This window comes from Heptranchias perlo, chromosome 9 (assembly GCF_035084215.1).
Source record: "Heptranchias perlo isolate sHepPer1 chromosome 9, sHepPer1.hap1, whole genome shotgun sequence".
Lineage (NCBI taxonomy): Eukaryota > Metazoa > Chordata > Chondrichthyes > Hexanchiformes > Hexanchidae > Heptranchias > Heptranchias perlo.
In genome coordinates, this window is record NC_090333.1 from 54,583,696 (window position 1) to 54,611,166 (window position 27,471).

The window sequence follows — 27,471 nt, forward strand, 5'->3', positions numbered from 1 at the left end:
TTGGGGCCCTGACTGCAATTTTAACTGGTGGCCTGAGCTGGGAAGCATTGTGACTTTCCTGCCAGGTGAAGACAGCATGAAGAGGACCAGAAGAAGCCCAAAATGATATGTTTTACTTTATTTTCCTTGTGGGGCCAGAAGGAACAGGAGTGCTCTTCTCACCTTCCCTCCCACGAGACCCTCCCGCCTTTCTGTGACTCGCCTTGTTACTGGCGGCCATTCCTTTCATACTAACTGGCAGCCTCCTGCCACCCAAAATTCCACACCTGCCCACCAGCCAGTTGTTGCTTCACGCCCACTTCGGCCAGGCAGCTAACCAGCAGCTTGCAGATGAGGCCAGGGAGTTAAAATCGCCTGGGCTTCCCTTGGTGAGGTAGGAGGGGCTTTGGCGCTCACTTCGAACCCCCGCCCACCCCACCCACCCGATTCCTGCTCCCAGTAGAAATCAGTACTAACATATAAATGGCCATAGTGCTCCGACTGCAATTGATCACAGAGCAGTATGGAAACTGGCCTATTAATAAAAAGGGTCAGTTTTATTTTACAGTTGTCTGGTGCACAGCTATCTCATTTACTTTACTCCCCTCACCCTGAGGTGGGTGCCCCAGTTGCATTGCAAATGGTGCAGGCAGCAGCCTGAAATATATAAATGTTTCTGATCCCAACACAAAGGCACAATCAACATGGGGGTGGAAGTCCTGCCCTGATTAAGGATCCATCACATTGCAGCTAAGAGGAAACTCTGGTTGTCCAACATGGAAAAATGTCCCACTTTCCAGCACTAACATTCCTCTAGCCCTAATATTAGCTCAGAAAATAGGAATGAAAAAAAAGCAGATTTAGAACTATATTATTCTTTGACTAACAGATGAATTACTTTACTGAAGGTTTTAGTGCTCCACTGGTGTTATATTAGTTTTATTTATAACACTCAAGTGCACTCGGAAGTGTGGAAATATCTTTTAGAATGTCACATTCTGGAGCTAATTGCCAAATTTAGTTCCACACTGATCATTTAAACCTGAACTGTCTCCTAAGTAGCAGTCATTTTCTATCATTTACATGAATAGTGGAGTTTTAAAACTTTTTTGAGGAGAATAGGTGAAAGCTTCAAGATCAGAGTCCCTTGTTCATGTGCAATCTGCCATGTAGTGTCAGTGAAAGGCCATGATAGTAGGTAGGAGGGTACTTACAATAGAACAATAGATACCTGAGTGTAATCACACAGCTGTAATGTAATCAAGAGGTTCAGATTATGTCCAAAGTTCAGGAGTGAAATTCAACATTTTATTACAATCTCGATTCTCTTATATCTACTATTACCTCACACTCTTTTATCTATTTAGTTTTTAGTCCATTTTTGTATTGGCCACCACTTTTAGTGCACATGCATTCTCTATGCACATACTCTCAATTTTCTTCTTTTGTTTCTCCTAAGCTCCAAATGCGCTATCCCGCACATTGGCATGGAATTTCCTCGGAACTGCCATAACTTTGCCGGTAGTGCGGCAGACGCTCCATTTATGCGCCGGAGCTCCAATTTGGGCTAGCTGCCATGCTGGTAGTGGCCCTCGGGAAGGTACAAGAGTGGGGGGGTGGGTGGTGCGGAGCGCAGGCTGGCAGAAGCCTGCAGTGGTGCTGTGGAACCTGGAGAAGCACTCCTGCTCCTCCTGGTTCCACATTAAGGTAAGTCTAGAACAAACTGAGCCTGCTCCACTCAGCTCTGACCAATTTCCCAGAGGGATCCTTAAACAGGCATTAGGCCCTTCATTAATATATGCAAGGGACCTAATGCCTGGAATGCCTGAGCCTATATGGTTTTGTGCATATTTCAAGTGCCCTTGAGGTACAGGACATAGCCCTGCAAAATTTGACCTTTTACCTCTATTTCACACAAGACAAATGGAGGCAATAAGGTCCAAATTCTACGCCCAAGTGTCACATTGTTACTATCATTCTTCTCTCATTAAATTTCAGTTTATAAACAAAAAATCAATTGGAAAACACAACTATGCCAAGATGGAAACACTTAAACAAAGTAAACATGTGGCAACAGTACTTTTGAAATTGTAGAATTGCAGTTGACAGATCCTGGTTTCTGTAACATCCACACAACAATTTGCTAGAGCACTACACACAAGTATGGTATTCCCTGTGATGTTGCACATAAATATAAGTTATTTCATTTTTCTTCCTTTCATTTTTCTTCATTTATGACTGTCATATTTCAGGATTTTTAATCATTTTTTTCCACAAGGGGTTTTGGGATTGAGTTATGTTCAAGGGCTATAATTTATAATAAAATGAATTTGCACAGGTTTAAAAAGAAAGGGCCACAGGCTGCAGGCATTGAACATGTGCATTAAAGCCAGACAGGCCAGTTTGTGGAATTCACAACTGATAAAATGACAGTCAATTGTCTCATCCCAGACCCACTAGATAGGATGGCCCCTATTCAGCTTGAGAACAGCAGGAGATAACCTTTTTAAACTCACATCCCAAGTTGGATGGGGAGATAGCTAATTTTGTTGACAGGCCTACTGGCAAACTACAATGGAGAAGCAGTGAGTGTTTCAGCCTTCCCCTTGACTGGGGATAGAAACAAACATGTAGGACCACGTGGGCAACCAAGTTTAGAAGAAGAGATTGTGACACACAAACCTAGGCCAGGAGCTGGAACCTAAAGAAAGAAAGAACGAACTTGCATTTAGAAAATGCCTTTCACTACCTCAGGAGGTCCCAAAACGCTTTACAGCTAATGAAGTACTTTCAATGTTGTACCGTAGGAAAATGCAGGCAGTCAGTCTTTGCAGATGGAAGTAGTCTGAAAGAAAGATAATGCCAAAAACAAGAAAGTTAGCCCATGAAAGGGACAGGGCACCTGGCTTATTATTGTTCTCCATACTTTTTAGGAGAGAAGTGAGACCAAGCTAAGTAAATGGACTTTGCTTTGACTGTTTATCTGTTCACTTGATGTCTGTGAGGTAAAGCAGCTGAATGATCTGGTCACATCTTACCTCAGTCTGCTGTTAGGTCACGTGCAAAAGAAATAATATCCAGTTCAGATCACAAGGATCTCCTATTGTGACTGCCCTGAGTTACACTATCATATAGTTAGATATTGGGTGATATGGGAACACCACTAAACATTCGATGCTCTGACCGTTTATGGGAGTAACTAACACCTCTGTACCCAAGAGAATATCTAAGGCAGACTCTAAACTTGTAACGGTGATGATAATTTTCAAATGTTAACAGAATGCCACAGGGATCTTATTGCGATATCACACTCAGACAGAGCCAGACATACTTCACTGGTATGTTGTGCAGTTAATCCACTCATTGATTAAGTGTGCTCTCACATTGTTTTTTTTTATATTCGTTCATGGGATGTGGGCGTCGCTGGCAAGGCCGGCATTTATTGCCCATCCCTAATTGCCCTTGAGAAGGTGGTGGTGAGCCACCTTCTTGAACCGCTGCAGTCCGTGTGGTGAAAGTTCTCCCACGGTGCTGTTAGGTAGGGAGTTCCAGGATTTTGAAGGAACGGCGATATATTTCCAAGTCGGGATGGTGTGTGACTTTGAGGGGAACATGCAGGTGGAGGTGTTCCCATGTGCCTGCTGCCCTTGTCTTTCTAGGTGGTAGAGGTCGCGGGGTTGTGAGGAGCTGTCGAAGAAGCCTTGGCAAGTTGCTGCAGTGCATCCCGTGGATGGTACACACTGCAGCCACGGTACGCCGGTGGTGAAGGCAGTGAATGTTTAGGGTGGTGGATGGGGTGCCAATCAAGCGGGCTGCTTTGTTCTGGATGGTGTCGAGCTTCTTGAGTGTTGTTGGAGCTGCACTCATCCAGGCAAGTGGAGAGTATTCCATCACACTCCTGACTTGTGCCTTGTAGATGGTGGAAAGGCTTTGGGGAATCAGGAGGTGAGACACTCGCCGCAGAATACCCAGCCTCTGACCTGCTCTTGTAGCCACAGTATTTACATGGCTGGTCCAGTTAAGTTTCTGGTCAATGGTGACCCCCAGAATGTTGATGGTGGGGGATTTGGCGATGGTAATGCCGTTGAATGTCAAGAGGAGGTGGTTAGACTCTCTCTTGTTGGAGATGGTCATTGCATGGCACGAATGTTACTTGCCATTTATGAGCCCAAGCCTGGATGTTGTCCAGGTCTTGCTGCATGCGGGCTCGGACTGCTTCATTATTTGAGGTGTTGGGAATGGAACTGAACACTGTGCAATCATCAGCGAACATCCCCATTTCTGACCTTATGATGGAGGGAAGGTCATTGATGAAGCAGCTGAAGATATTTGGGCCTAGGACACTGCCCTGAGGAACTCCTGCAGCAATGCCCTGGGGCTGAGATGATTGGCATCCAACAACCAATACCATCTTCCTTTGTGCTAGGTATGACTCCAGCCACTGGAGAGTTTTCCCCCTGATTCCCATTGACTTCAATTTTACTAGGGCTCCTTGGTGCCACACTCGATCAAATGCTGCCTTGATGTCAAGAGCAGTCACTCTCACCTCACCTCTGGAACTCAGCTCTTTTGTCCATGTTTGGACCAAAGCTGTAATGAGGTCTGGAGCCGAGTGGTCTGTGTAGTACCATGTATATAATGTACTAAAACATCTTCTGTGAATCTCAAAAGCTATAAATAATAACATTAAAATGCAAACATTAAGTATGGTTCCGAGAAGCAGGAGGCTTTCTTTGGCCTGTTGTTATCCCACCAGAGTGCCAATCAGAAAATAGCACACGAGGGTTGACTTTCTGGTCCTGGTGCTGAGTGTTCTGGACCAGATTGGGAATGAGTGATTTCCCACTAAGCAGACCTTGTGCAGTAGTTTGAAGTCAGCTAATTATCATTGAAAATATAATACAAAATACTTCATTAGACTTGCAAGCTCTCTGTTTGGATTAGGCCTGGGGAAGGGCACTGCCTCATTGCAGAGGTGGTATATCTAAAGGACTATTGCTGCTTTTTGAAGGGGAGCAACATGTTGGGAGGTAGGGCGGGCACCTGGGTGTCATCGTCTCTGCTCTTCAAAATTCCAACATCACTTTTCTTTGTTTTTGTTTGAAGGAGAATGTGGCTCGTCACAGATGTGAGCAAAGGCACACCATTGAGGCCTCACAGTTTCCAACCCTTGAGGTGTTTCAAAGAGAACAGTTAGAAATTCTGGGGCCATGGAAAGGATACAAGTTATTTTAAAATGTGCTTTTAAGTTAAAGATAATATGACTATCCAACAATCGTTCACACTCATTGCTGCTGTAGCAGCCCTATCCATTTGAACTGACCATTGCCAATTTAGGCTGGTGGGTTCTGCGCTGGGAGGGGGGTAGTCACGTTTGACTAAAAGCTGACACTGCAGTCAGAGTAGGCAGTGGAGTGATCTGAGAAGATTTAAAAAGACAGGAGTCCCCTTCTGTTTATTTTAGTGGCTGGTTTTATCATGATCTCATATGATCCCTTGTCTTTAGAAGGCGGTAGAATAACACTAACTACCTTGTCCTAATGATGTGGAGATGCCGGTGATGGACTGGGGTTGACAATTGTAAACAATTTTACAACACCAGGGGACCAAATTCACACCCCAATACGCCAACATTTTCATGCACAAGTTCGAGCAGGACTTCTTCACTGCACAGGACCTCCAACCAACGCTATACACCAGATACATCGACGACATTTTCTTTCTATGGACCCACGGCGAAGAATCACTAAAGAGACTACACGATAACATCAACAAGTTCCATCCCACCATCAAGCTCACCATGGACTACTCCTCAGAATCAGTTTCTTTCTTGGACACACGAATCTCCATCAAAGACGGGCACCTCAGCACCTCACTCCACCGCAAGCCCACGGACAACCTCACGATGCTCCACTTTTCCAGCTTCCACCCTAACCACGTCAAAGAGGCCATCCCCTATGGACAGGCCCTGCGAATACACAGGGTCTGCTCAGACGAGGAGGAACGCGATGGACACCTACAGACGCTGAAAGACGCCCTAGTAAGAACGGGATATGACACTCGACTCATCGATCAACAGTTCCGACGGGCCACAGCGAAAAATCGCATAGACCTCCTCAGAAGACTAACACGGGACGCAACCAACAGAGTACCCTTCGTCGTCCAGTACTTCCCCGGAGCGGAGAAACTACGCCATGTTCTCCGCAGCCTTCAACATGTCATCAATGACGACAAACACCTCGCTATGGCCATCCCCACACCTCCACTACTCGCCTTTAAACAGCCACCCAACCTCAAACAGACCATCGTTCGCAGCAAATTACCCAGCTTTCAGGAGAACAGCGTCCATGACACCACACAACCCCTGCCACGGCAACCTCTGCAAGACATGCCAGATCATCGACACAGATACCACCATCACACGAGAGGACACCACCCACCAGGTACATGGTTCATACTCCTGTGACTCGGCCAATGTTGTCGACCTCATACATTGCAGGAAAGGATGCCCCAGAGCATAGCACATTGGCGAGACCATGCAGACACTGCGACAACGGATGAACGGACACCGCGCAACAATCGCCAGACAGGAGGGTTCCCTCCCAGTCGGGGAACACTTCAGCAGTCAAGGACATTCAGCCACCGACCTTCGGGTAAGCGTACTCCAAGGCGGCCTTCGAGACACACGACAACGCAAAATCGTCGAGCAGAAATTGATAGCCAAGTTCCGCACCCATGACGGGCTCAACCGGGATCTTGGGTTCATGTCTCGCTACACGTAACCCCACCAGCGAACAAAAGTTATCTGTTTTTAATATAACGGGTCATTTGCTGTCTTTCTCTTCCTTCCGGATGTTTCTATGTTTCTGCCTCTCTCTCTCTCTCTCTCTTTTCTTTGGTTGTTTGTATATTCGGTGGTCCTGTTGGTAACACCTCTCTGTCTGAACACTTTGATTGCCTTGGCAACGGGCAGTTGGAAAGATTATCTGTAATCACCAGGTATTGTTCTGTGATTTATAAATGCGAAAGGTTCGAGGATTTCTTGACATTCACCTGAGGAAGGAGGAAGCCTCCGAAAGCTTGTGATTTTCAAATAAAATTGTTGGACTATAACTTGGTGTTGTAAAATTGTTTACCTTGTCCTAGGCATCAGCTGCCAAACAAATGTATTAAACAGTTACAATTAGCAGTAGTATAACATATAGTTTTGCTATGGTTATTAAGCTTAGCTAGCTCCTCCATAATAAATAGTTTGCAAAAGCTACACTAAGCTATGATATAAGTGATATTCTTGTGTTGTGATTCTCTTTATATTCTCACTGCCTACAGAAGCTATCTGGCCCATGTCTCTTTCAAGGCTTCAGACAGACTCTCCAGTTATAACAAGGCAAGTTGATAAATACCTTGAAAAAAGTGGCTGTGACCCAGAAGATTTAAATAATTGGGGGTAATTTTTGTGGCGCCACCACCTTGTTTGAACTTAAAAATGGGGTAGTAGTGGGACCAAAATCAAGCGACAGATAGTCCTGCCAACTGACTGCTGTGTTGACGTCTGTCCCAATTATCTGACGTCACCATTCTGGCAGCCGAAATTGCCCTTGGAAACAGACGGCAGGCTTGTACATCTTTGCAAATGTATTTTAAAACCCCATTTGCTTGACCTGCACCATTGGCGAGAACCATCGGAAGCTCCACAGTATGGTGATAAAGGTTCATTTACACAGGGTAAGGTTTTCAGTAAGGGTTTGTATCCAAGATTGGATGGATATTGCTAGTGAATTAGAAACACCAATCATTGAAGAAGAATCGAATTCATTTTTATCTCCTTACAAAAACCTTATTGCATCCATGCAACAAGTTACACAAGGACTAGGGTTCAATATCACCGCATGCCTAAACTCTCCATAGTCAAGGCAAATGTGGATGAATGCACTATTTACAAATAGAATGGGTCTGCCATAGATAACAAGGAGACTCGGAGCCAATGTTTGCCCTTCCCACTCACCAATGACACTTCATTGGCAAGGAGTGTTGTCACATTTTTAGTTTTTGCACTTGGTATTCTATTCAGGTTCAGTATCACCACTCCTATATGTGGACCTCACATCCCCTATGATCTGAAAAGTGCTTTTACCTGCCCAATATCTAGATAAATGACAGCAAGACCAAGGGACTGTACACAGAACTCTTGTCACTGTATGCTGGTTTACTGGGATGTACCATGTTTACATGGGATGTACCATGTGTAGATTGACTATACACTTTATCAGACTAAAACTCAGGCCATAAACCAACAGATATTAAAGAACAGTGTTAACAATGAATAGTACTCAGGGCAAAACAAATTATTTACAGTAATTTACAAACCACTATCCTTCGCAATTCATGTTCAACAAAATAGTTCTGCTCATATTTGTTATACTGACAACATATAGCACATGCTGCACACTTTTCTAACCAAAAATAATGGATGGAATACCATACTCATCCAAATTTTCACAATACTATCCCAAACGAGCAAGGTTCCCTGCCAACAGTGTGAAGTCAGAAAATTACTCCTTATATGTTAAGCAAAAATAAACTCTTAGCCAATTTAGCATCTAGTCATAGAGTAATTAATCTGATCAATCATTGTCAATGCATTTAGCACTTACTTAAACTATGGGACATCACACTTTCATGTAACAACTAGTGGGATCCTTTAAACAAAATCATCTGTTGCTGGTAGGATAGTGGGTACAAGCACTAAGGAGCAGACATGCAACAAAACTCATTACGTTAATACAAAACCATAACAGAGTTTATCATTTACCAGCACTCTTACTCTCGGTCAAGGGACACAGATGGATGGACTGCTTCACCTCTGTATCACATGTCACCAGCACGTTCCACCATATTAACACTAGTTCACCATTCGGCCTTTGTATTTTATCTCTTCCAGCCTTAGATTCAAAGAATTTGAACTTCTAATGGGCACAGCATTTTTCACTCTGAGCTTGTATGAAGAGAACTCTTCTGTTTATACTTAAAAATTAATAATAGAGGCAATTTAATGAAGATGATCTTAGAACATCTCAGTTGTATTAGCTCAACCTAATATTGATTCTTATATACCAATCATAATATATACATCACAATTATAGCAATGAAATCTTGAGCATTTTTAATACCAATAACAATATTATTGGAATGTAAACATAGGTAGTATTAATACCTATGATTGCAAGTTAAGCCCTCGCTGAAAAAATTGTACATGGAAGAAACCTGGGCTGTACACAACCTGTGGAAGGAATGTGTAAGATTAGCCTTTATTGTCCCATGCTTTATGCTGTTATACTGAAGGTTCAGCAAGATTTAGTCAATGTGAGTTTTCTTCCCAGTACATGTGTTTCTTCCAGTTACAATGCCAGAGCAGTTAATTCCTTTTACCTCCCTTTTCAGTATTTCTTCGTTATGTTTGAAAATTCTAGGATTTATCCATTGCCTTTATATTCAATCCTTGTTCCTAGCAAATCAAAGACTATCTCCCATCTCAGGTATCTTCATTTCCTCAAGCAAACTCAAGCGTGCCTGCGCACAACTGGCCTAGCCTTCATCAAGTCAAGCGTTACCAGGCTTTGTTCACCTCAGGCAAAACCACTTACTATTCTATGAGCATCCAGGAGGGCAAGGACAACCCTAGAGTCCATGGTACCATCCCTACCTATCCAAATTCAGTCAGTGTATCTCCAGCAATGGCTTCACTTCGCACCCCGACATTGGCACTTCTGGGGTCCCTCAAGGATCTATCCTTTACCCCTCCTCTTCTTTATCTCTATGCCTGCACAGGTATGCTGATAATATCCAGGTCTACTTCTCCAAGACTTCTCTTCAGAGGTCATGAGTTTAAATTCCACCATGGCAAGTTGGGGAATTGAATTCATAAAAAATCTATTGATTTGTGGGTTAGCACCAGAAAAATAATCGTGAAACCAGCCAGATTGTTGTAAAAACCCAACTGGTTCACTAATGTCCTCAGAGAAAGGAACCTGCCACTCTTAGGACAAGACTAAGGCAATTTCAGCCCAGTCAACCCTGCAAAAACCTTCTTACTAATATCTGGGGATTAATGCCCAAATTGGGAGGGCTACCCCACAGACTAGCCAAGCCACATACACCTGAGGTACTACTGCAATATTGTCCTGGGGCTGAGATGATTGGCCTTCAACAATCACAGCCATCTTCCTGTACGCGATGGCACTGACTGCCTCAGGGCAAATCAAGCTTGCAGCAGGGACCTCAAGCTGGCGTTATACCCTTTGAGGGTAATTCTAACCCCCAACAGTGGGTGGGTGGGGGTGGGTGGTTGGTAAAAATTGTTGAAATCTTCAGCGGGATCGCATCCCAGCTCCAACGCGCACAGTTCCGGGTTTAAGCCAGGCGCGTAAGGATACGCGTACACAACTGAGGCCCAGAAGTCCCATCTCCACTTAAAGCCGAAGAGCCAATACTTAAAGGGGCAATGTACCGCTGATGGTGAACTACCCATCCCGATGGTGGACCCCCCCCACCCTGATCTTCTCCAAGGTCCACCCGATGTCATCCACGTCCCCCCATTCCCCCCTGCCCGATTTCTTCCACGGCCCGCGATCTCTCCCTCTCTCCCGCCTGTCAATCTGGCTGCCTGGCACATGGGAAATCCGGAAGCACAAATACTTACCTTCAGTTGAGTTGCGATCGCAGAATGCAACGCACTCACTTGACATCTGGGTTCCCCACGCGAATATCTACGCATGCACTGGGTTCCTGGCTCCAAGCTAAAATCATGCCCCTTATTCGTATATGTAAAGGGCCTAATGCCTGCTTCAGGCCTGGGTAAAGGGCGGCTCTAATCTGTCCTTACCCAATATGGCGGATGGCTCACGTCCAGCCACAAGTGTGCGCTCGCCTTTTGATCACCATTTTGGGGCCTTAGTAGGCCACATAACGCCTGACAAATGGGCGCTACGCGGCCCAATTTCTAGGCCAAATACTCGTCCCCACAGTAGACATCCTCCGTCGTGTTGTGTGGCACTACCACTTTACTAATTGGGGCAGACTAAGGGCAGATCTAACGGTCCAAAACAACATTAACCTCCACCACCATGTTGAGCAGACCACGGTTAAGGAGATGAAATAACATTCTGCTAACCCAGTCCCTCAAAAAGGCAACTTCTCGTTTATAGTGCAACTGTAACAGAACTAAGAAACAAAAGAAATCCTACATGAAGCACATCAAAATGTCAAGGACAATAAAATAACATCCGTGACATTTGCATTTTGTAGTCTGAGCTTCATCAACAGTTCCTGAATCTCAATGACAGCTGCAGAAAATTACGAAGTGATAAAGTAGTTACACAGTCAGTGAAACCATTATTAAATAAATATTGTACATAAATATCAGGATGTAAAAGCCACTTTTATACAACCAGTAATAAACTTTACTTTCCTCCTAGGCGATCTCCATGAACACCATTTTTTTCTTAATTTCTCATTTCTCTGCTACTGTGTAAAGTTCTACTCACGCCAGCAGTCCTGCACAAACTCACCCAAGTGGCTGTTCTTCATGCCTGAGCCTAGATGGTAAGTGTTGGCAGGGCTTTCTACGACAGCCGGAGACAGTGCAGCCAAACCTGAACTTTTTCTCGGTTGACAGCCATAGATGTGCACCTTCCAGCAGGGGTCATTAGACAGCGATGGGGGCGAACCTGGCTGATTTTTTTTGTTCTCTCTATAGCCTAGGTGTGCTACAGCCAGTTGTAATGTCCCACTGCTGTTGGTACGGTTGCACAACTCTGGTTGGAGATATCCCTGGAAGTATGATCACGTGACATTTGATCACAACATCCGGTCACATGACATCTGATGACGTGATCATTGCCCGCAGTTTGCAAATGTTAGCGCATTTTCCTTATAAAGGTTGGGTCCCCTGTAGTTTTGCTCATGGTATGGCAGCAGCAGCTGTCATGGGAGAAGTTTTGAGAACCAGGAGGCCACCAGCGAGCAGGCGAAGAAAGTACACAGGCGCAAACCACAGGGGTGAACTACCAAAATGAAGTGAAAGATCCACTTTTCTCCCAGGTTGCTAGCAGCAGTATCGGGGAGAGTAATCTTCCATTTCTGGAGATTCAGACAATCTGGGAAGGTTTAGCAACCTGACCCTTACCCACTGACCTGGGATAGATAGACAAAACACAAGCCAGGGTTCCTGATGACTAACCAGTGACCCCTGACCCCAGTGGTGCCGGGCAAGGACAGGATCAGGGTCCACTATTGCATCTTACAAGGTGAATAGCCTAGTGAGGCTCAAACATGGATAATGAGGACTTGGGGGGAGGCAAAGAGCCAGGTGGGGAGGGGATAGAGGAGAAAATGATTGGGGCAGTGGACGAGGAGGTAGAAACCAAGAGAGGGAAAGATCCAAGGAGACACCAATGGGAGAGGGTAAAGGATCAGACTCTAAGGGAGAGGATGATAGAGAGGAAACTGAGGGTGGGAAAGAAATGAAACCAAGGGCGTGGAAGAGGGATTTGCAAGGAAGAAACCAGAGGTGGGAGGAACTTTGATTCCAACAGTCACTAATAGTAAGTCACCGAAACTGGAACGAAAATTAATAGTAATGTTGGTAACACTCAAATTCCCCTCATGACCAACAGTAATGCAATAACTGACTGATGGTCTATATGTAAACTGGTATTAACAGATTATAGCATCCCAATATCCTACCTGTAACTAGTAGTAATCCTATAACCCTCTGATATTCACCCTGACACTACAGCCAGAATCCCCCTGCACTGCACAAGGTGTGTCAGACTCCCAGATGAATGCCACATAACTGGCTCCATCTTTTTCCCTATTTCCGTGGACTCTGGTTTGGACTCGGGTTCGGAGTCTCAGTCAGAGCCAATCTGCACTTGGACTTCACAAGTTAAAGGGAAGGAAAATCAAAACTGGCCTGCACAGACCAAGCTGAACCAAACCAGGAGATCGCACAAAGGGCAGTGGGCTCAGTGTTTGGGGCACTTCTCCTAAACTCATCTCAGCACCAACATTTTTAAACCACTCCCTGGGCTCAAACTCAATAAAGGGGAGTTTTCATAGAATGATTACAGCTCAGGAGGAGACCATTCTGCCCCCGCTGCCTGTGCTGGTACTGACGCTTCAACTGGTGCTTCTCCTGTAGCCCCATTCGCTCCAAATCCTGTTATACTCCTCTTTTCCAATTACTTATCCCATTCCCTTTTAAAGGATGTTCTAGTTTCTACCTCAATAGCCACTTGTGGTGAAGCATCCCATGGTTTAATAGCCCTTTGGTGTGAATACCTTCTTCTCCCTTGGTTCTTCCAGTGAGAGTCCTCAGTCTCTAGTCCCCTTGTTCCACTTTCACCCACCAGTGGAAACAATCTTTTATCATTTACCCAGAGTAATGTCCCCCAGTTTCTCTCACCCCTATCCTGGTTGCTCCTCTCTCGGCACCACTCCCACTCACCACATTGCTGCTGCAGTTGCTCCTTACTTTGCAGGAAATGCGCCCATGCCCACCCACATTCCCCAGTCTCCCTCTCTCCACTCCCCCTCTCTCCACTCCCCTGCCCCCCCACCTGAGACTCCCAACCCATGATCCGCAGTCTCCTTCTCTCGCCCGAGCCCCAATTTCCCAACTGCCCAGCCCCCTGTTACCCTCTCCCTCTCCCCCTCCCGAGCTCCCATTCTTTGAGCCTCCAGGCCCATTACCCAATATCCCAAGCCCCAATTCCAAATCCCCTGACCCCCCCACTGCCGGCATCTGTCTCTCTCTCCCCAATCCCCTGACCCTGAGTCCCCTCTCACCCTCTCCCTCTCTTTCCCCCGCTACAATCCCAATCCCCTGATACCCAGTCACCTGCCTCCCTCTCTCCCCAAGCCCCAATCTCCCAACTCCAAATCCCCTATCACTATCTCTCTCTCCCTCCACCCTGAGCCCCAATCTCCAACCCCCAGTCACTCTTTCTCCCCAACTCCCCTGCCTCCAATCCCTGTTTACCCTCTTACAGCCCAGTCCAAACCCTCTCCTTGGTCCGGCTCCTCCCAGAGCCCTGTTTCTGGAGGCCACCCCTACCCACCAGAAATGACCTTATTAATCCCCCCTCCCCAATATTCTTCAAGCAGACATGAGGTGGTCCCTGACGGGTGGGGGAAGGGGTGACATCACCGGGCAAGAGGCGATTTCTCTGCAGTGGCGTGACTGCACATCACGGAGCTGCGGGGCGGGCTCACAGCTGCGGCGGGAAATTTAAAGGGCCCCCTCAGCACTGATTGTGTGAGTCACAGTAGCGGGGAAGTTCTAATTTTCTCCCGAGCTGTGAACAGAATTGACCAAGAAATTCCTCTTCCATTCCAGGAGACTCCTGGGCAATTGGGGGTTGGCAATGCTATGTTTTGGCTGAAATCAGCTAACTCAGCATTGAATATGGATTAAATGTGGGACCTTCCTAAATTTGATGGCTCAGTTCCAAACCACATGGTACATTTGCCCACTAAACCATCAGCACAGCTTTTTAGAAATATTCTAAACGTGAAATCAAAGTCCAGAATCCTAAACATAAATAACCGTTTTTAAAATGATTTTTATTTGACCCAGTATAACGAATTTTACAGACAAAATAGTAGGAAGAACAGTAGTTTGCAAATTAATAACTTCAAATACTTCAAGGTAAAAATGTTTTCAAAGCACATGTATTAATACTGAGATATTTAAATAAGGAATATAGTCTTCATGCAGAAAACACAACACAGTTAGATTTCAGCAGTGCAAATTTGGTATTTGATTATACATTGCTACCTATCCAGTACAAAAAAAGTGAAAATACTATTTTACAGCCAGTGTATTTAACATATGACTTACAAAATCCTATGAAGTCATTAATTAAAGAGGGACTGTCTTTTCTGGGGAAGGGGAATGGCCATTTTCATCAGATTGGCATCACAGAAGTGGTGCAGTAACATTTTTGCAATGCCTTTATACAGTCTGATGTCATTTTTATGATTGTACCATGTTTTAGCAAACAAAGAAAAAAAAATGGTCAAACATTTTTGCTGAAAGACAATGCCTCTTTAACATGATTGAAACAAATGAAGAGTGTCCAGCTCTCCAGATTCATCTTATAATTAACAGAGTTTGTAATTAAACCACTATCACATAATAAAGTGATCACATAAAGTACTTACTGTATATTTCAAAATAAATAAGGAAAGATATAAAAATGTCTAGCATTTCACTACAATGCAGCACATTATGCCAAACATAACTTGTGACTGAAATGTTCAAACAGCTGACTCCAAAAGGAAAAGTACTGGAGGCAAAAAAACGCTAGCCTTTCCAGACTTGATACAGAACATGTATATAGGTGCCTAACAAATAAACACACACGTGTGTAAATATCTTGATTCATGCAGCAGTTTCCCTTTAGTTTGCCCACCCAACAACAGTGGCCCCACTTTGAAAGTATTCCATTGGTTGTAAAGCACTTTAGGGGCATGATCAGGTGCAATCTTTTTTTAGTTCTGGGTTGCACAATTTCATTTGGGTACAGTTGTGAGGCGAAATCATTCTGATTTTATAGTATTCTGCGTTTATTCACAGTATTTCAGAATCTATTAATGGGTTTCTTAAACTCATCACACAAATCAGTCAAGGGACAGAAATGTTTCTTAGCAATAATTTAGGGTAGTCACTGATGTTTAAGTTTGCGTAAAGTGAATGGAACGTGAAAGTAAATATAAGTATGAGATTAACACTGTGACATGCATTAATGTACCCACTAGCATTTCCAAAAAGAGTAACATTTGTGCACTCTCACATTAGTTGATCTTGTTGTTGAATTTTTAAAAATGGGTTCAACAATCAAGTGTCCTGATGTTGCATTCATGAAGGCAGTTCCTGAATTTTTTTGGAACAAAACTCACCTGGCACACTCCTTGTGAAGACAAGCTCAGGTCAGAGGAAGTGGCTGCACATTGCACATTTCATATTGTGGTGATTTTAGTCTTTTGAGGAATTTATGGTGAGACATATAATAATAATTGTACTTCCAATCCATCTAAGGAGCAGGAGGAAGAATATAGTAGCGAGAGGATGCTAAATGGCTTAATATTACCAAAGAAGGAATAGCTATGGTCACAGTGGGTAGCAACATTATTCTTTATGAATGCATTTACAATGTTGCTACAAAAAGTGACCAGTGCAATTCATTCACCCCACCCCCTCTTTGTTATTTCCTTACTACTGAACTTTTGTCATATTTCCTGTGGTTCCATCCTATCTTGAGGATAGTAGGAGTGATTCTGTTGGGACCAGAGACTGTGTCGGAGTCCTGAGGGTCTGACAGGTATAGTGAGGACAAAACATAATGTCGACTGTTTGATGACAGCAGAACACATGCTGTATCATTTAGGATAAACAGCAAAACTGCTTTCAGAATTTATTGTAAGATTGTGTTCTATATAAGCTTGGGAGGAAAAGGTGACTTTGGACTTTTGGTTTCCAAAGCTTTCAACCATTGGGGTTTTCCTTGTGTCATTTCTGGGTCTGTTGTAGACTAATTGATAGAGATTGATTGCTATGATTAGTCAATCCATTATGCGAATAACAGGATTGTAGAAGGCAAACTAGATGGACCTTGGTCTATTTTTGTCTAGCAATTCCTATGTTCTTAATTAAATTCAGTGACCAAAGTTTGACAGAACAGTTCTCTCTATATCTTTATCTAGACTTTAGACTAGAAATCTCTGGCAAAAAATGTGCACTGATCTTTTATAAACATGTGATAATTGGTGAAAATAATCAACTTTAGTGACATATAGGCTCTTGTGGTTGCTTCTAAACATATTAAAGATATGATACATACCAAATCCCCAAACAGAATTGAAATGACACAAGTCCACCAATGTGAAACATATATTACAGGAGCCATGTATTCTGTCACTTTCTGTCCTATCTGAATACTTAGAACCCAAAAGTAAGTTATAGATATCATACCAGCTTTTAATCAGCACGGGGCTAGGTTTCCCCTTCTTCCATAATATAATCTGATTCATTCCCTGTCCATGTATGAGTTCATGTTATAGCAACATACAATCCTGTGCATTGTAAAGAAGGCCAACGTGAAATGTTTGCCCTTTGCCTCTGAGGGAAGAAGAAAAGGAATGGGGAGAAACCAGATCATTGGTGAAATACAGAGGCAATGTCACACACAGACACTGAAGGTTTCAGATCTCAGAAGGCTTCCAGAGGAGATACACCAGCTGAGATTTACATGTTTAAAACAGTGCCTTTTAAAGCGTGGCCAGTTTCTAGTCAATTTCACAAATTTAAAAACCAATCAAATCCTTTTAACAAGGATCACTAATAAGAGCAGTCAATCCAGATCAGATTTAAACAATTAAATTTACATTGATGACAGTAGACACATTACAGTATTTTCATTTGTATTGTTTTTCTTACAATTTCTCCACCTCACTCCAATTTAGTTTCTTTCGCTCCTGATGGCACTGAATCTGGTTTGGCTACAGTTCCCTGGGAACCAGAAGATTTCCAGTAATTCACTTAATTGGCTATTCTTCACATTTCAGCTTAGACAGTGAATGTCATTTGGGCTATCCACCCATAGGAGTTCTCCTTATCTGACCTCCACGCATGGATAGCAATCAGGAGTGGAAGCCCTGGCTGATTTCACCCCCCACCCCCCAGAGTTAAATTGCTACTTAGTATTGGTTACCTTACAATTCCCACAGGCAGCAAAATAACAGCATCTATCAGAGCAGTCACTGAAATTCTATACAAGTGATGCATAGGGCACTAAAAGGCCCATCCTGCATTACATGTGGTGTATATTGACTTTATGCCACTGTAAAAAGAAACTAATTTTAAATATTAATGATGGTGTCAAAAACAATGCAAAGACATGGCAATGAAACAATCAATACTGCTATAAGTGGTGCCTCTCTTTAATAGATTTTCATATAGACCTAGAACATGTCCAGTAATGGTAAACTGTAACTTGAAATGCTGCAGGATTTTGTGAATTTGAAAAATAGTTAATGATAATCTGGTCTGCTATTTTGATGGCCGACTTGCATTTTTGAAAAATAAATCAAGTATTTTGCTTCTTATTGCAACCCAGTTAGTCTAGAGAGGGGATAATGTAAAGTTAGCACCATAATAGACAATGCAACCTATGCAACAAAGAATAAATAATGAAAAGGACACGGTGATATTAGCATCTAATTCAATCAAATTTGGTTTAAAAAAATTTGATGCTTAAGAAGTGTTCCATGAAATGTAAATTTTTGTGAGGTTTTTTGCTTAAAATTAGGAAATTTTCATAATCAATATTAGCGATAAAGCTTCGATCAGAGGATGCCAAGCAATTAGGGCCTTTCAATGGCTGCAGTGTTGAAGCATCCTTTAGGTAAAGTGTCTCTGATGTTTTCTAGGTTTTTAATATCTCCAAGGATGTCCCCAATGTCTCGGTCAAAAGCTGCTATTGTTTCTTTTTGCTGTGCGGCAGCTTCCTCCAGACGTTGTAGATTCAATCTTAGTTCATTACTCAACTGATCTTTAGCGATCTGCAGGGAATTCTCTACACGTTGTAACTTAGTAGTGTCAATCTTGGCTGAGTCACCTGCAAAATAAAAAACACAATTGATTTAAACCGTGCTTTCATGCTAGTCGGGGAACACTTTAGCAGTCAAGGACATTCAGCCACCGATCTTCGAGTAAGCGTTCTCCAAGGCGGCCTTCGAGACACACGACAACGCAAAATCGTCGAGCAGAAATTGATAGCCAAGTTCCGCACCCATGAGGACGGCCTCAACTGGGATCTTGGGTTCATGTCACGCTACACGTTACCCCACCAGCAGGGGAAAAAAAGTTATCTGTTTTTAATACAACTAGAAATTCTCTCTCTCTCTCTCTCTCTGCCTTTCGGGTCTCTTTCCCCGTCTGTATAATTTGACACATTGTGTATTCAGTATACTGGGACCTACTGTTTTCCGTGGCTGACCTGTCTGAACACCAACGACACATTTGATTGGTGTGATGGTGTCCCAGCCTAATATAAGATATGCGATTTGAGAACCTCTCATTCACTACTCACCTGACGAAGGAGATAATCTCCGAAAGCTTGTGATTTTAAAATAAAATTGTTGGACTATAACCTGGTGTTGTAAGATTCCTTACATTTATCAGTTAGTGAATCACACCATATACTATCAGTTAGTGAATCACATCATATACTATCAGTTAGTGAATCGCACCATATACTATCAGTTAGTGAATCACACCATATACTATCAGTTAGTGAATCACATTATATACTCTCAGTTAGAGAATCACACCATATACTCTCAGTTAGAGAATCACACCCTATACTCTCAGTCATAGAATCACACCATATACTATCAGTTAGTGAATCACACCATAAACTATTAGTTATAGAATCACACCATATACTCTCAGTTATAGAATCACATCATATACTCTCAGTTAGTGAATCACACCATATACTCTCAGTTAGAGAATCACACCATATACGATCAATTAGCGAATCACACACTTTACTCTCAATTACTGAATCACACCATATACACTCAGTTAGAGAATCACACCATATACTCTCAGTTATAGTATCATACATATACTATCAGTTAGTGAATCACACCATATACAGTCAGTTATAGAATCACACCAGATACTCTCAGTTATAGAATCACACATATACTATCATGTAGTGAATCACACCATATACTCTCAGTTATAGAATCACACCATATACGATCAATTAGCGAATCACACACTTTACTCTCAATTACTGAATCACACCATATACACTCAGTTAGAGAATCACACCATATACTCTCAGTTATAGTATCATACATATACTATCAGTTAGTGAATCACACCATATACTATCAGTTAGTGGATCACACCATATACAGTCAGTTATAGAATCACACCAGATACTCTCAGTTATAGAATCACACATATACTATCATGTAGTGAATCACACCATATACTCTCAGTTATAGAATCACACCATATACGATCAATTAGCGAATCACACACTTTACTCTCAATTACTGAATCACACCATATACACTCAGTTAGAGAATCACACCATATACTCTCAGTTATAGTATCATACATATACTATCAGTTAGTGAATCACACCATATACTATCAGTTAGTGGATCACACCATATACAGTCAGTTATAGAATCACACCAGATACTCTCAGTTATAGAATCACACATATACTATCATGTAGTGAATCACACCATATACTATCAGTTAGTGAATCACACAATATACTCTCAGTTAGTGAATCACACCATATACCATCAGTTAGTGAATCGCACAATATACTCTCAGTTAGTGAATCACACCATATACTATCAGTTAGAGAATCGCACCATGTACCATCAGTTAGAGAATCACATCATATACTATCAGTTAGAGAATCACACCATATACTCTCAGTTAGTGAATCACACCATATACTCTCAGTTAGAGAATCACACCATATTCTGTCAGTCATAGAATCACATCATATACTCTCAGTCATTGAATCACACCATATACTCTCAGTTAGTGAATCACACCATATACTCTCAGTTATAGAATCACACCATATACTATCAGTTAGTGAATCACATCATATACTCTCAGTTATAGAATCACACCATATACTCTCAGTTAGTGAATCACACCATATACTCTCAGTTAGTGAATCACACCATATACTGTCAGTCATAGAATCACACCATATACTCTCAGTCATAGAATCACATCATATACTCTCAGTTATAGAATCACATCATATACTATCAGTTAGTGATTCACACCATATACTCTCAGTTATAGAATCACACCATATACTGTCAGTCATAGAATCACATCATATACTCTCAGTCATAGAATCACACCATATACTCTCAGTTAGTGAATCACACCATATACTGTCAGTCATAGAATCACACCATATACTCTCAGTCATAGAATCACACCATATACTCTCAGTTAGTGAATCACACCATATACTGTCAGTCATAGAATCACACCATATACTCTCAGTTAGTGAATCACACCATATACTCTCAGTTATAGAATCACACCATATACTCTCAGTCATAGAATCACATCATATACTCTCAGTCATAGAATCACACCATATACTCTCAGTTAGTGAATCACACCATATACTCTCAGTTAGAGAATCACACCATATACTCTCAGTTAGAGAATCACACCATATACTCTCAGTTAGAGAATCACACCATATACTCTCAGTTAGAGAATCACACCATATACTCTCAGTTAGAGAATCACACCATATACTGTCAGTCATAGAATCACACCATATACTCTCAGTTAGTGAATCACACCATGTACTCTCAGTTAGAGAATCACACCATATACTCTCAGTTAGTGAATCACATCATATACTCTCAGTCATAGAATCACACCATATACTGTCAGTCATAGAATCACACCATATACTCTCAGTTAGAGAATCACACCATATACTCTCAGTTAGTGAATCACATCATATACTCTCAGTTATAGAATCACACCATATACTCTCAGTTATAGAATCACACCATATACTCTCAGTTATAGAATCACACCATATACTCTCAGTTATAGAATCACACCATATACTCTCAGTTAGAGAATCACACCATATACTCTCAGTTAGAGAATCACACCATATACTCTCAGTTAGAGAATCACACCATATACTCTCAGTTAGAGAATCACACCATATACTCTCAGTTAGAGAATCACACCATATACTCTCAGTTAGAGAATCACACCATATACTCTCAGTTAGAGAATCACATCATATACTATCAGTTAGAGAATCACACCATATACTCTCAGTTAGAGAATCACACCATATACTCTCAGTCATAGAATCACACCATATACTATCAGTTAGTGAATCACACCATATACTCTCAGTTAGTGAATCACATCATATACTCTCAGTTATAGAATCACACCATATACTCTCAGTTAGAGAATCACACCATATACTCTCAGTTAGTGAATCACATCATATACTCTCAGTTATAGAATCACATCATATACTCTCAGTTAGAGAATCACACCATATACTCTCAGTTATAGAATCACACCATATACTCTCAGTTAGAGAATCACACCATATACTCTCAGTCATAGAATCACACCATATACTCTCAGTTAGTGAATCACATCATATACTCTCAGTTAGTGAATCACACCATATACTCTCAGTTAGTGAATCACACCATATACTTTCAGTTATAGAATCACACCATATACTATCAGTTAGTGAATCACACCATATACTCTCAGTTATAGAATCACACCATATACCCTCAGTCATAGAATCACACCATATACTCTCAGTTATAGAATCACACCATATACTCTCAGTTATAGAATCACACCATATACTATCAGTTAGTGAATCACACCATATACTCTCAGTTATAGAATCACACCATATACCCTCAGTCATAGAATCACACCATATACTATCAGTTAGTGAATCACACCATATACTCTCAGTTAGAGAATCACACCATATACAATCAGTTAGAGAATCACACCATATACTATTATTTAGAGAATCACACCATATACTCTCAGTTAGTGAATCACACCATATACTCTCAGTTAGAGAATCACACCATATACTCTCAGTTAGAGAATCACACCATATACAATCAGTTAGAGAATCACACCATATACTATTATTTAGAGAATCACACCATATACTCTCAGTTAGTGAATCACACCATATACAATCAGTTAGAGAATCACACCATATACTATTATTTAGAGAATCACACCATATACTCTCAGTTAGTGAATCACACCATATACTCTCAGTTAGTGAATCACACCATATACTATCAATTATAGAATCACACCATTTTTATATATCAGTTAGAGAATCACACCATATTTGATTTTTTAGAATCACACCATATACTATCTGTTACAGAGCCACGCTGTGTACTGTCAGTTATTGAATCATGCTGTATACTATATATGTGCAATGCTCCATTTCAGCTTCGCTCATTTTATGAGCAGTGATATATTAGTGGAGCACCACTTCCTCATGTCAGATATATTCCCTCCAAGACACTTAAAACCATCTCTTTTTTAAAAAAACAGGCCCATCATCCTAGGGGCTTGATGTCATCCGTTGTACCCTCATTAGACAGCAGTACTGGTAAAGTTTCTATGATTTAAAGAAACAACATCTTTTTGACAAAGTGTTTAATAAACCTTTTTGTTTACAAACACTTGATGTACTCAGAGCAGATTTTGTTATATTTGCAGAAGGCTAGCTCAATGATACATTTTATTACACTTACCCATAGAGAGCAGTAGATTGTTTATCAAATCTGTTGCTTTTTTCACAGAATCCTTTGCACTTGCTGTGCTCATGGTTGCATCATTTATGGTATCTGTAGTCTGGAACAATAAACAAATGGGTAAACGCACGGTGTCATGTGATAACAACTCACAGAGACTTCACACAGACTAAAATGGCTCCAAACTTGTTCCAAGTTTCTTAATTTTCGCCGTGGTTGTGGTGTGGATGGTGCTATTGGCCTGAGCACCACTGGGTTCAAGAAAGGAAAAATGAGCTTGAGTTCCTGCACTTGACCAATGCCCAGTGAGCCCCACTGAAAAATGTGCAGATGTGTCCATCAGGCTAGGACAGCACCAGGCGTTGCTGCGATGCTGCCCATTGTTAAAAAGCCTGTCAACACTTACCGCTCAGGTCATAAATGAAAAATGAGGTATCAGTAGATGCTATTACTTACTGAGTGATACTCTAGTATGTGGCATCACCTTCATGGGGAGCGGGAGGGGAGTAACCAAGCTCCAGTTCCAGAGGATGCAATCAACAGCACTAGAGAACCTGAAAAAGGCTCATTAACATGTGCCCCCACACAGGACTTTCAACCAAATAAAGTACAGAGTCATTCCCCTGTCCTTGGTCTTTAATAACAAAATTATTTCTGCATACAGTATTTCTTACTGTATGCTTTGCTCTGAAAGATGCTCTTCTAGAACTTCACAATATTTTACTAGAACATTTAGTCACTTCAGTAGGGTGGACACAGTAATGAACATTCCTTGCTTTCATAAACTTAAAAACTACACTTTGTGGAAAGTAAACCCATTGCTTTTGCCATCCAACAATCTCCTTCCAATAGTTTATTGCTAGAATACAAAGACTTATATGAACTTGCACATTTGTCTCCCTTAGACAGAAACCAGTGACAGTCCCTCAAAGACTCATAACCCCAACAATTGGTCAAATCACAGCAAGTGGATTTTTAGAGGGGCAATGGACATAAAAATCCAACCTTACTGTAAATTAGAGTAAATAGCACCACAAAGATCTCACCATCTCTGCCATCGCTGTATCTCCATCCACAGATTTCTGTTTATTTGCTACATCAGTCTGCATACGTTTCAGCTGCTCATTCATATCTCCCACCTCTTCCTCCAGTAATATGACATCCCTTAATGCACGGTCTGTATCGTCTAAAGATTTCACAGCCCTCTGTTAATAGGATTGAAACAATAACATAAGGTCAAGTTGAAGGTTATTGTCAACATAAAAGTTGGAGACAGTGTTTGTCAGAACATCATTCAGGCTGCAAAAAGTGACAATCTAAAGCATGATGACACGTCCAAGAAGATTTTGCTGTTGATAAATTATATCACTGCAAGAGGAATGAAAATGAATGTGTTGTCCCTGATCGTATTTGTTTAGCATGCACAGTCATACTCCCGGTGTTAACTCATTTTTTAAAAAAAAAGAGCTGGATAAATATATGGTAAGGAATGAAACGGAAGGTTTTAAAGATAAGTGCTGGACAGAAATGATCAAATATTTTACAGAACGTGATGGCTCTTATGCTGCTTTGACCTTGAAAATGTCATTTATAGATTGCAATGGCAGGGTTGAATAATGCAGATTGTAGGTTAGTTTGATATCTTGGAGTTTTGCCAGATTACTTTAGGGTGCAAAGGAGATATTTCAAAGAGCTTTATTTTCTTGTACGTTTTTTTAATTTCCTACAATTTCCTCCTCTCCTCTACTGAAGGAGGTGATTTATGCTGGGATATGATTCCACAAGCCTAGACGATGAGTGTTGGCAGTCTAATCGGCTGTGAGTGAGCATATTTTCCATCTGGGTGAGCTTGTCTGCTATTAGTCAAGGGCTGCATGTGATGTGACTGGTGCCCAGAGAAAGGAGACAAAACGGGAGGGTCAGTTACCTTGGGCCACTTTCACTGCACTCACTAATGTCTGGCAAAGTAACATCTGCTTTCATGGATAGAAAAGGTGTATGACATGAGGACATCAAGACAGGAAGTGAGAAAATGCAAGAACTTATCAGGAAAAGAATTGCAAAGTAAATTAATTACTCAAGTTGCTAACATTTCATTTCACAGTATTTAGCAGAGTTGAAAATTAATTGCAAATAATAGTACACTCAGAACATCGTCAGCAATAGCATCCGCCTCCCTGGCCTTCCTCTTGGCCTCATTGGCATTCGTTACTGCATTTCCCAATTGATTCTCAGCCCGGTTAGTCTTTGCGTTGGCACCATCAATGGTCTTGATGATATCAGGTATTTTTTTCAAGGCATCTTCAGCAGCTGTTTTATTGTTGATGACTCTTGAGTTAAAATCTGCAATATCAAAACAAACAACATATATGGAGATTAGAATAACTAATAGTTCATGTCATCGCTTTTGATGGGAAAATGCTTCCGACATAATTCAGTATTTCACACAAATGGGCTAGCAAAGTCACTAATGATAATATTCAATGTGATTAAATAATGAATCCTTTCTATGCTCATTTAGGTTTCTTTTTTAAATTACTTTTGGGGTTTTTTTGTGTTTAGCGGGATGAGAGATGTTAGGGTTGGAGAATGAAACACTTTCCAAGTCAGGCACCCAGTGTCAGTATCAAACAGTCCCAAGGTCACATGGATGGTAAAGCTCCCTCAGCAAATAATTTCTCTCCCTACTGCACATTTTCATTGCCCACTCTAACCATCCTGTGAACTCTCTGAATGAGATTTCCAATTTAGTACTGAATTAAAGGGGAGCTTTTTCTTTTGGTAATCCATGCCCACTAGGAACTAGATTGAGACTGTTTAAACTTATTTCACTACTTATAGCTAATAGACAGAAGAGACTTGTATCCCTTCAGGAGCTGTATTTGAAACCTGGTCCAGTAGGTGAAATGTCTTCCCACCATATTAATTTAAGTTTCCATTGTAGCAGTGTCATGATGCAGATTTTGGATGGCCAGTAGCTAAGAAGCCTTCATTGACTTAAGTAAATCAGAACATAAGAAAGCACAGAATGAGTAAAGGCCATTTAGGCCAAGAAATTCTTTTGCTCCTCCATAGAACAATCGCATCTATCACTTAAAGGTTCAGCAAAACTCCATCAATTATGGAAGATATGAATTACAAAAAGTATCAGATTACAAACTATCCCCTTCCCCTTTCACTTGGAGATTGAGGCCTACTTAGCACCTGCTGACAGACTTAAACACTCTTAGATCAGTTAGAGCACTGGTTAGTGCTAAGCTCCCCAATTTAATATCTCCAAACAATGTTTCTGAAGAGGAATGGTGGATAGCATATAGCATTTCTATCCTGATCACTCTCAAGTCTTGAATCTCTAACCTCCAAGACTGCTAAATTAAGAGGTGGTGACTGAGGTCCTAATATGACCTTTATAACTATAAAGTGGGGGTGAATGTGGGGAGCGGCCTATTGAATTCTTTCTTTGGGATGAATTATATATCTGTTCTCCAAGGGGGAAAAAATAAAATAGTAGTTTAATGCACTTTACCTTCTTGTCCCTTCCACAAGACTACATTGAATTTTTCTCTTTAAATTTGGTTTTGTTATTGTATAATTGATAATAAGCATGGCATTTACACTGCAGTGAACATAAACGTTCCAAACGCGGTCAAAGTTTTATGTTATGTGGGGTCCAATACAATTCGAATCTGTTACTGCTATTTTGAGACGATTAAAAGATAATTTTGCTTGGGGCATTTTTCACCAAGAGAAATAGAAGGAAAAACCTCATGAATAAATGGCTAACTGAAAGCAACTGAGCCCTGTACTTTATCTCCTCATGTGGATGGAACAGTTTTTATCCAATTGTAACATTTGCTATTTTAGTTTAAAAGTACAAAGGCTGATTACATACCTCTTAGGTTGTTTAAGACGCGATCAACTTGCTCCAATGTGTACGACCCCTTTTTAACAGCCGCTTCAGCCAAGTATTTAGCAGCTTTTGCTCTGGCATGCAACATGTCAGCAGTCTGCAAAGAACAGAATCCATCAAATTACTAGAACCAAACCCAAGAACTAAAATGC

The 27,471-nt window shown here is 41.5% G+C and overlaps 1 protein-coding gene across 1 annotated transcript in view; it reads right to left on the reverse strand.

The window, feature by feature from the left end:
- Positions 1 to 18,299: 18,299 nt before the first annotated feature.
- LOC137325402 (laminin subunit gamma-1-like) overlaps positions 18,300 to 27,471 on the reverse strand; it is a 69,709-nt gene continuing 60,537 nt past the window's right edge. The window contains exons 19-23 of the mRNA XM_067990471.1: positions 27,302 to 27,416; positions 25,553 to 25,752; positions 24,456 to 24,614; positions 23,410 to 23,509; positions 18,300 to 18,659 (exon numbers count right to left, since the gene is read on the reverse strand). Of these exons, the coding sequence (XP_067846572.1) occupies positions 18,406 to 18,659; positions 23,410 to 23,509; positions 24,456 to 24,614; positions 25,553 to 25,752; positions 27,302 to 27,416 (828 nt within the window). The 3' untranslated portion in view covers positions 18,300 to 18,405. The remainder of the gene's footprint in view (positions 18,660 to 23,409; positions 23,510 to 24,455; positions 24,615 to 25,552; positions 25,753 to 27,301; positions 27,417 to 27,471) is intronic.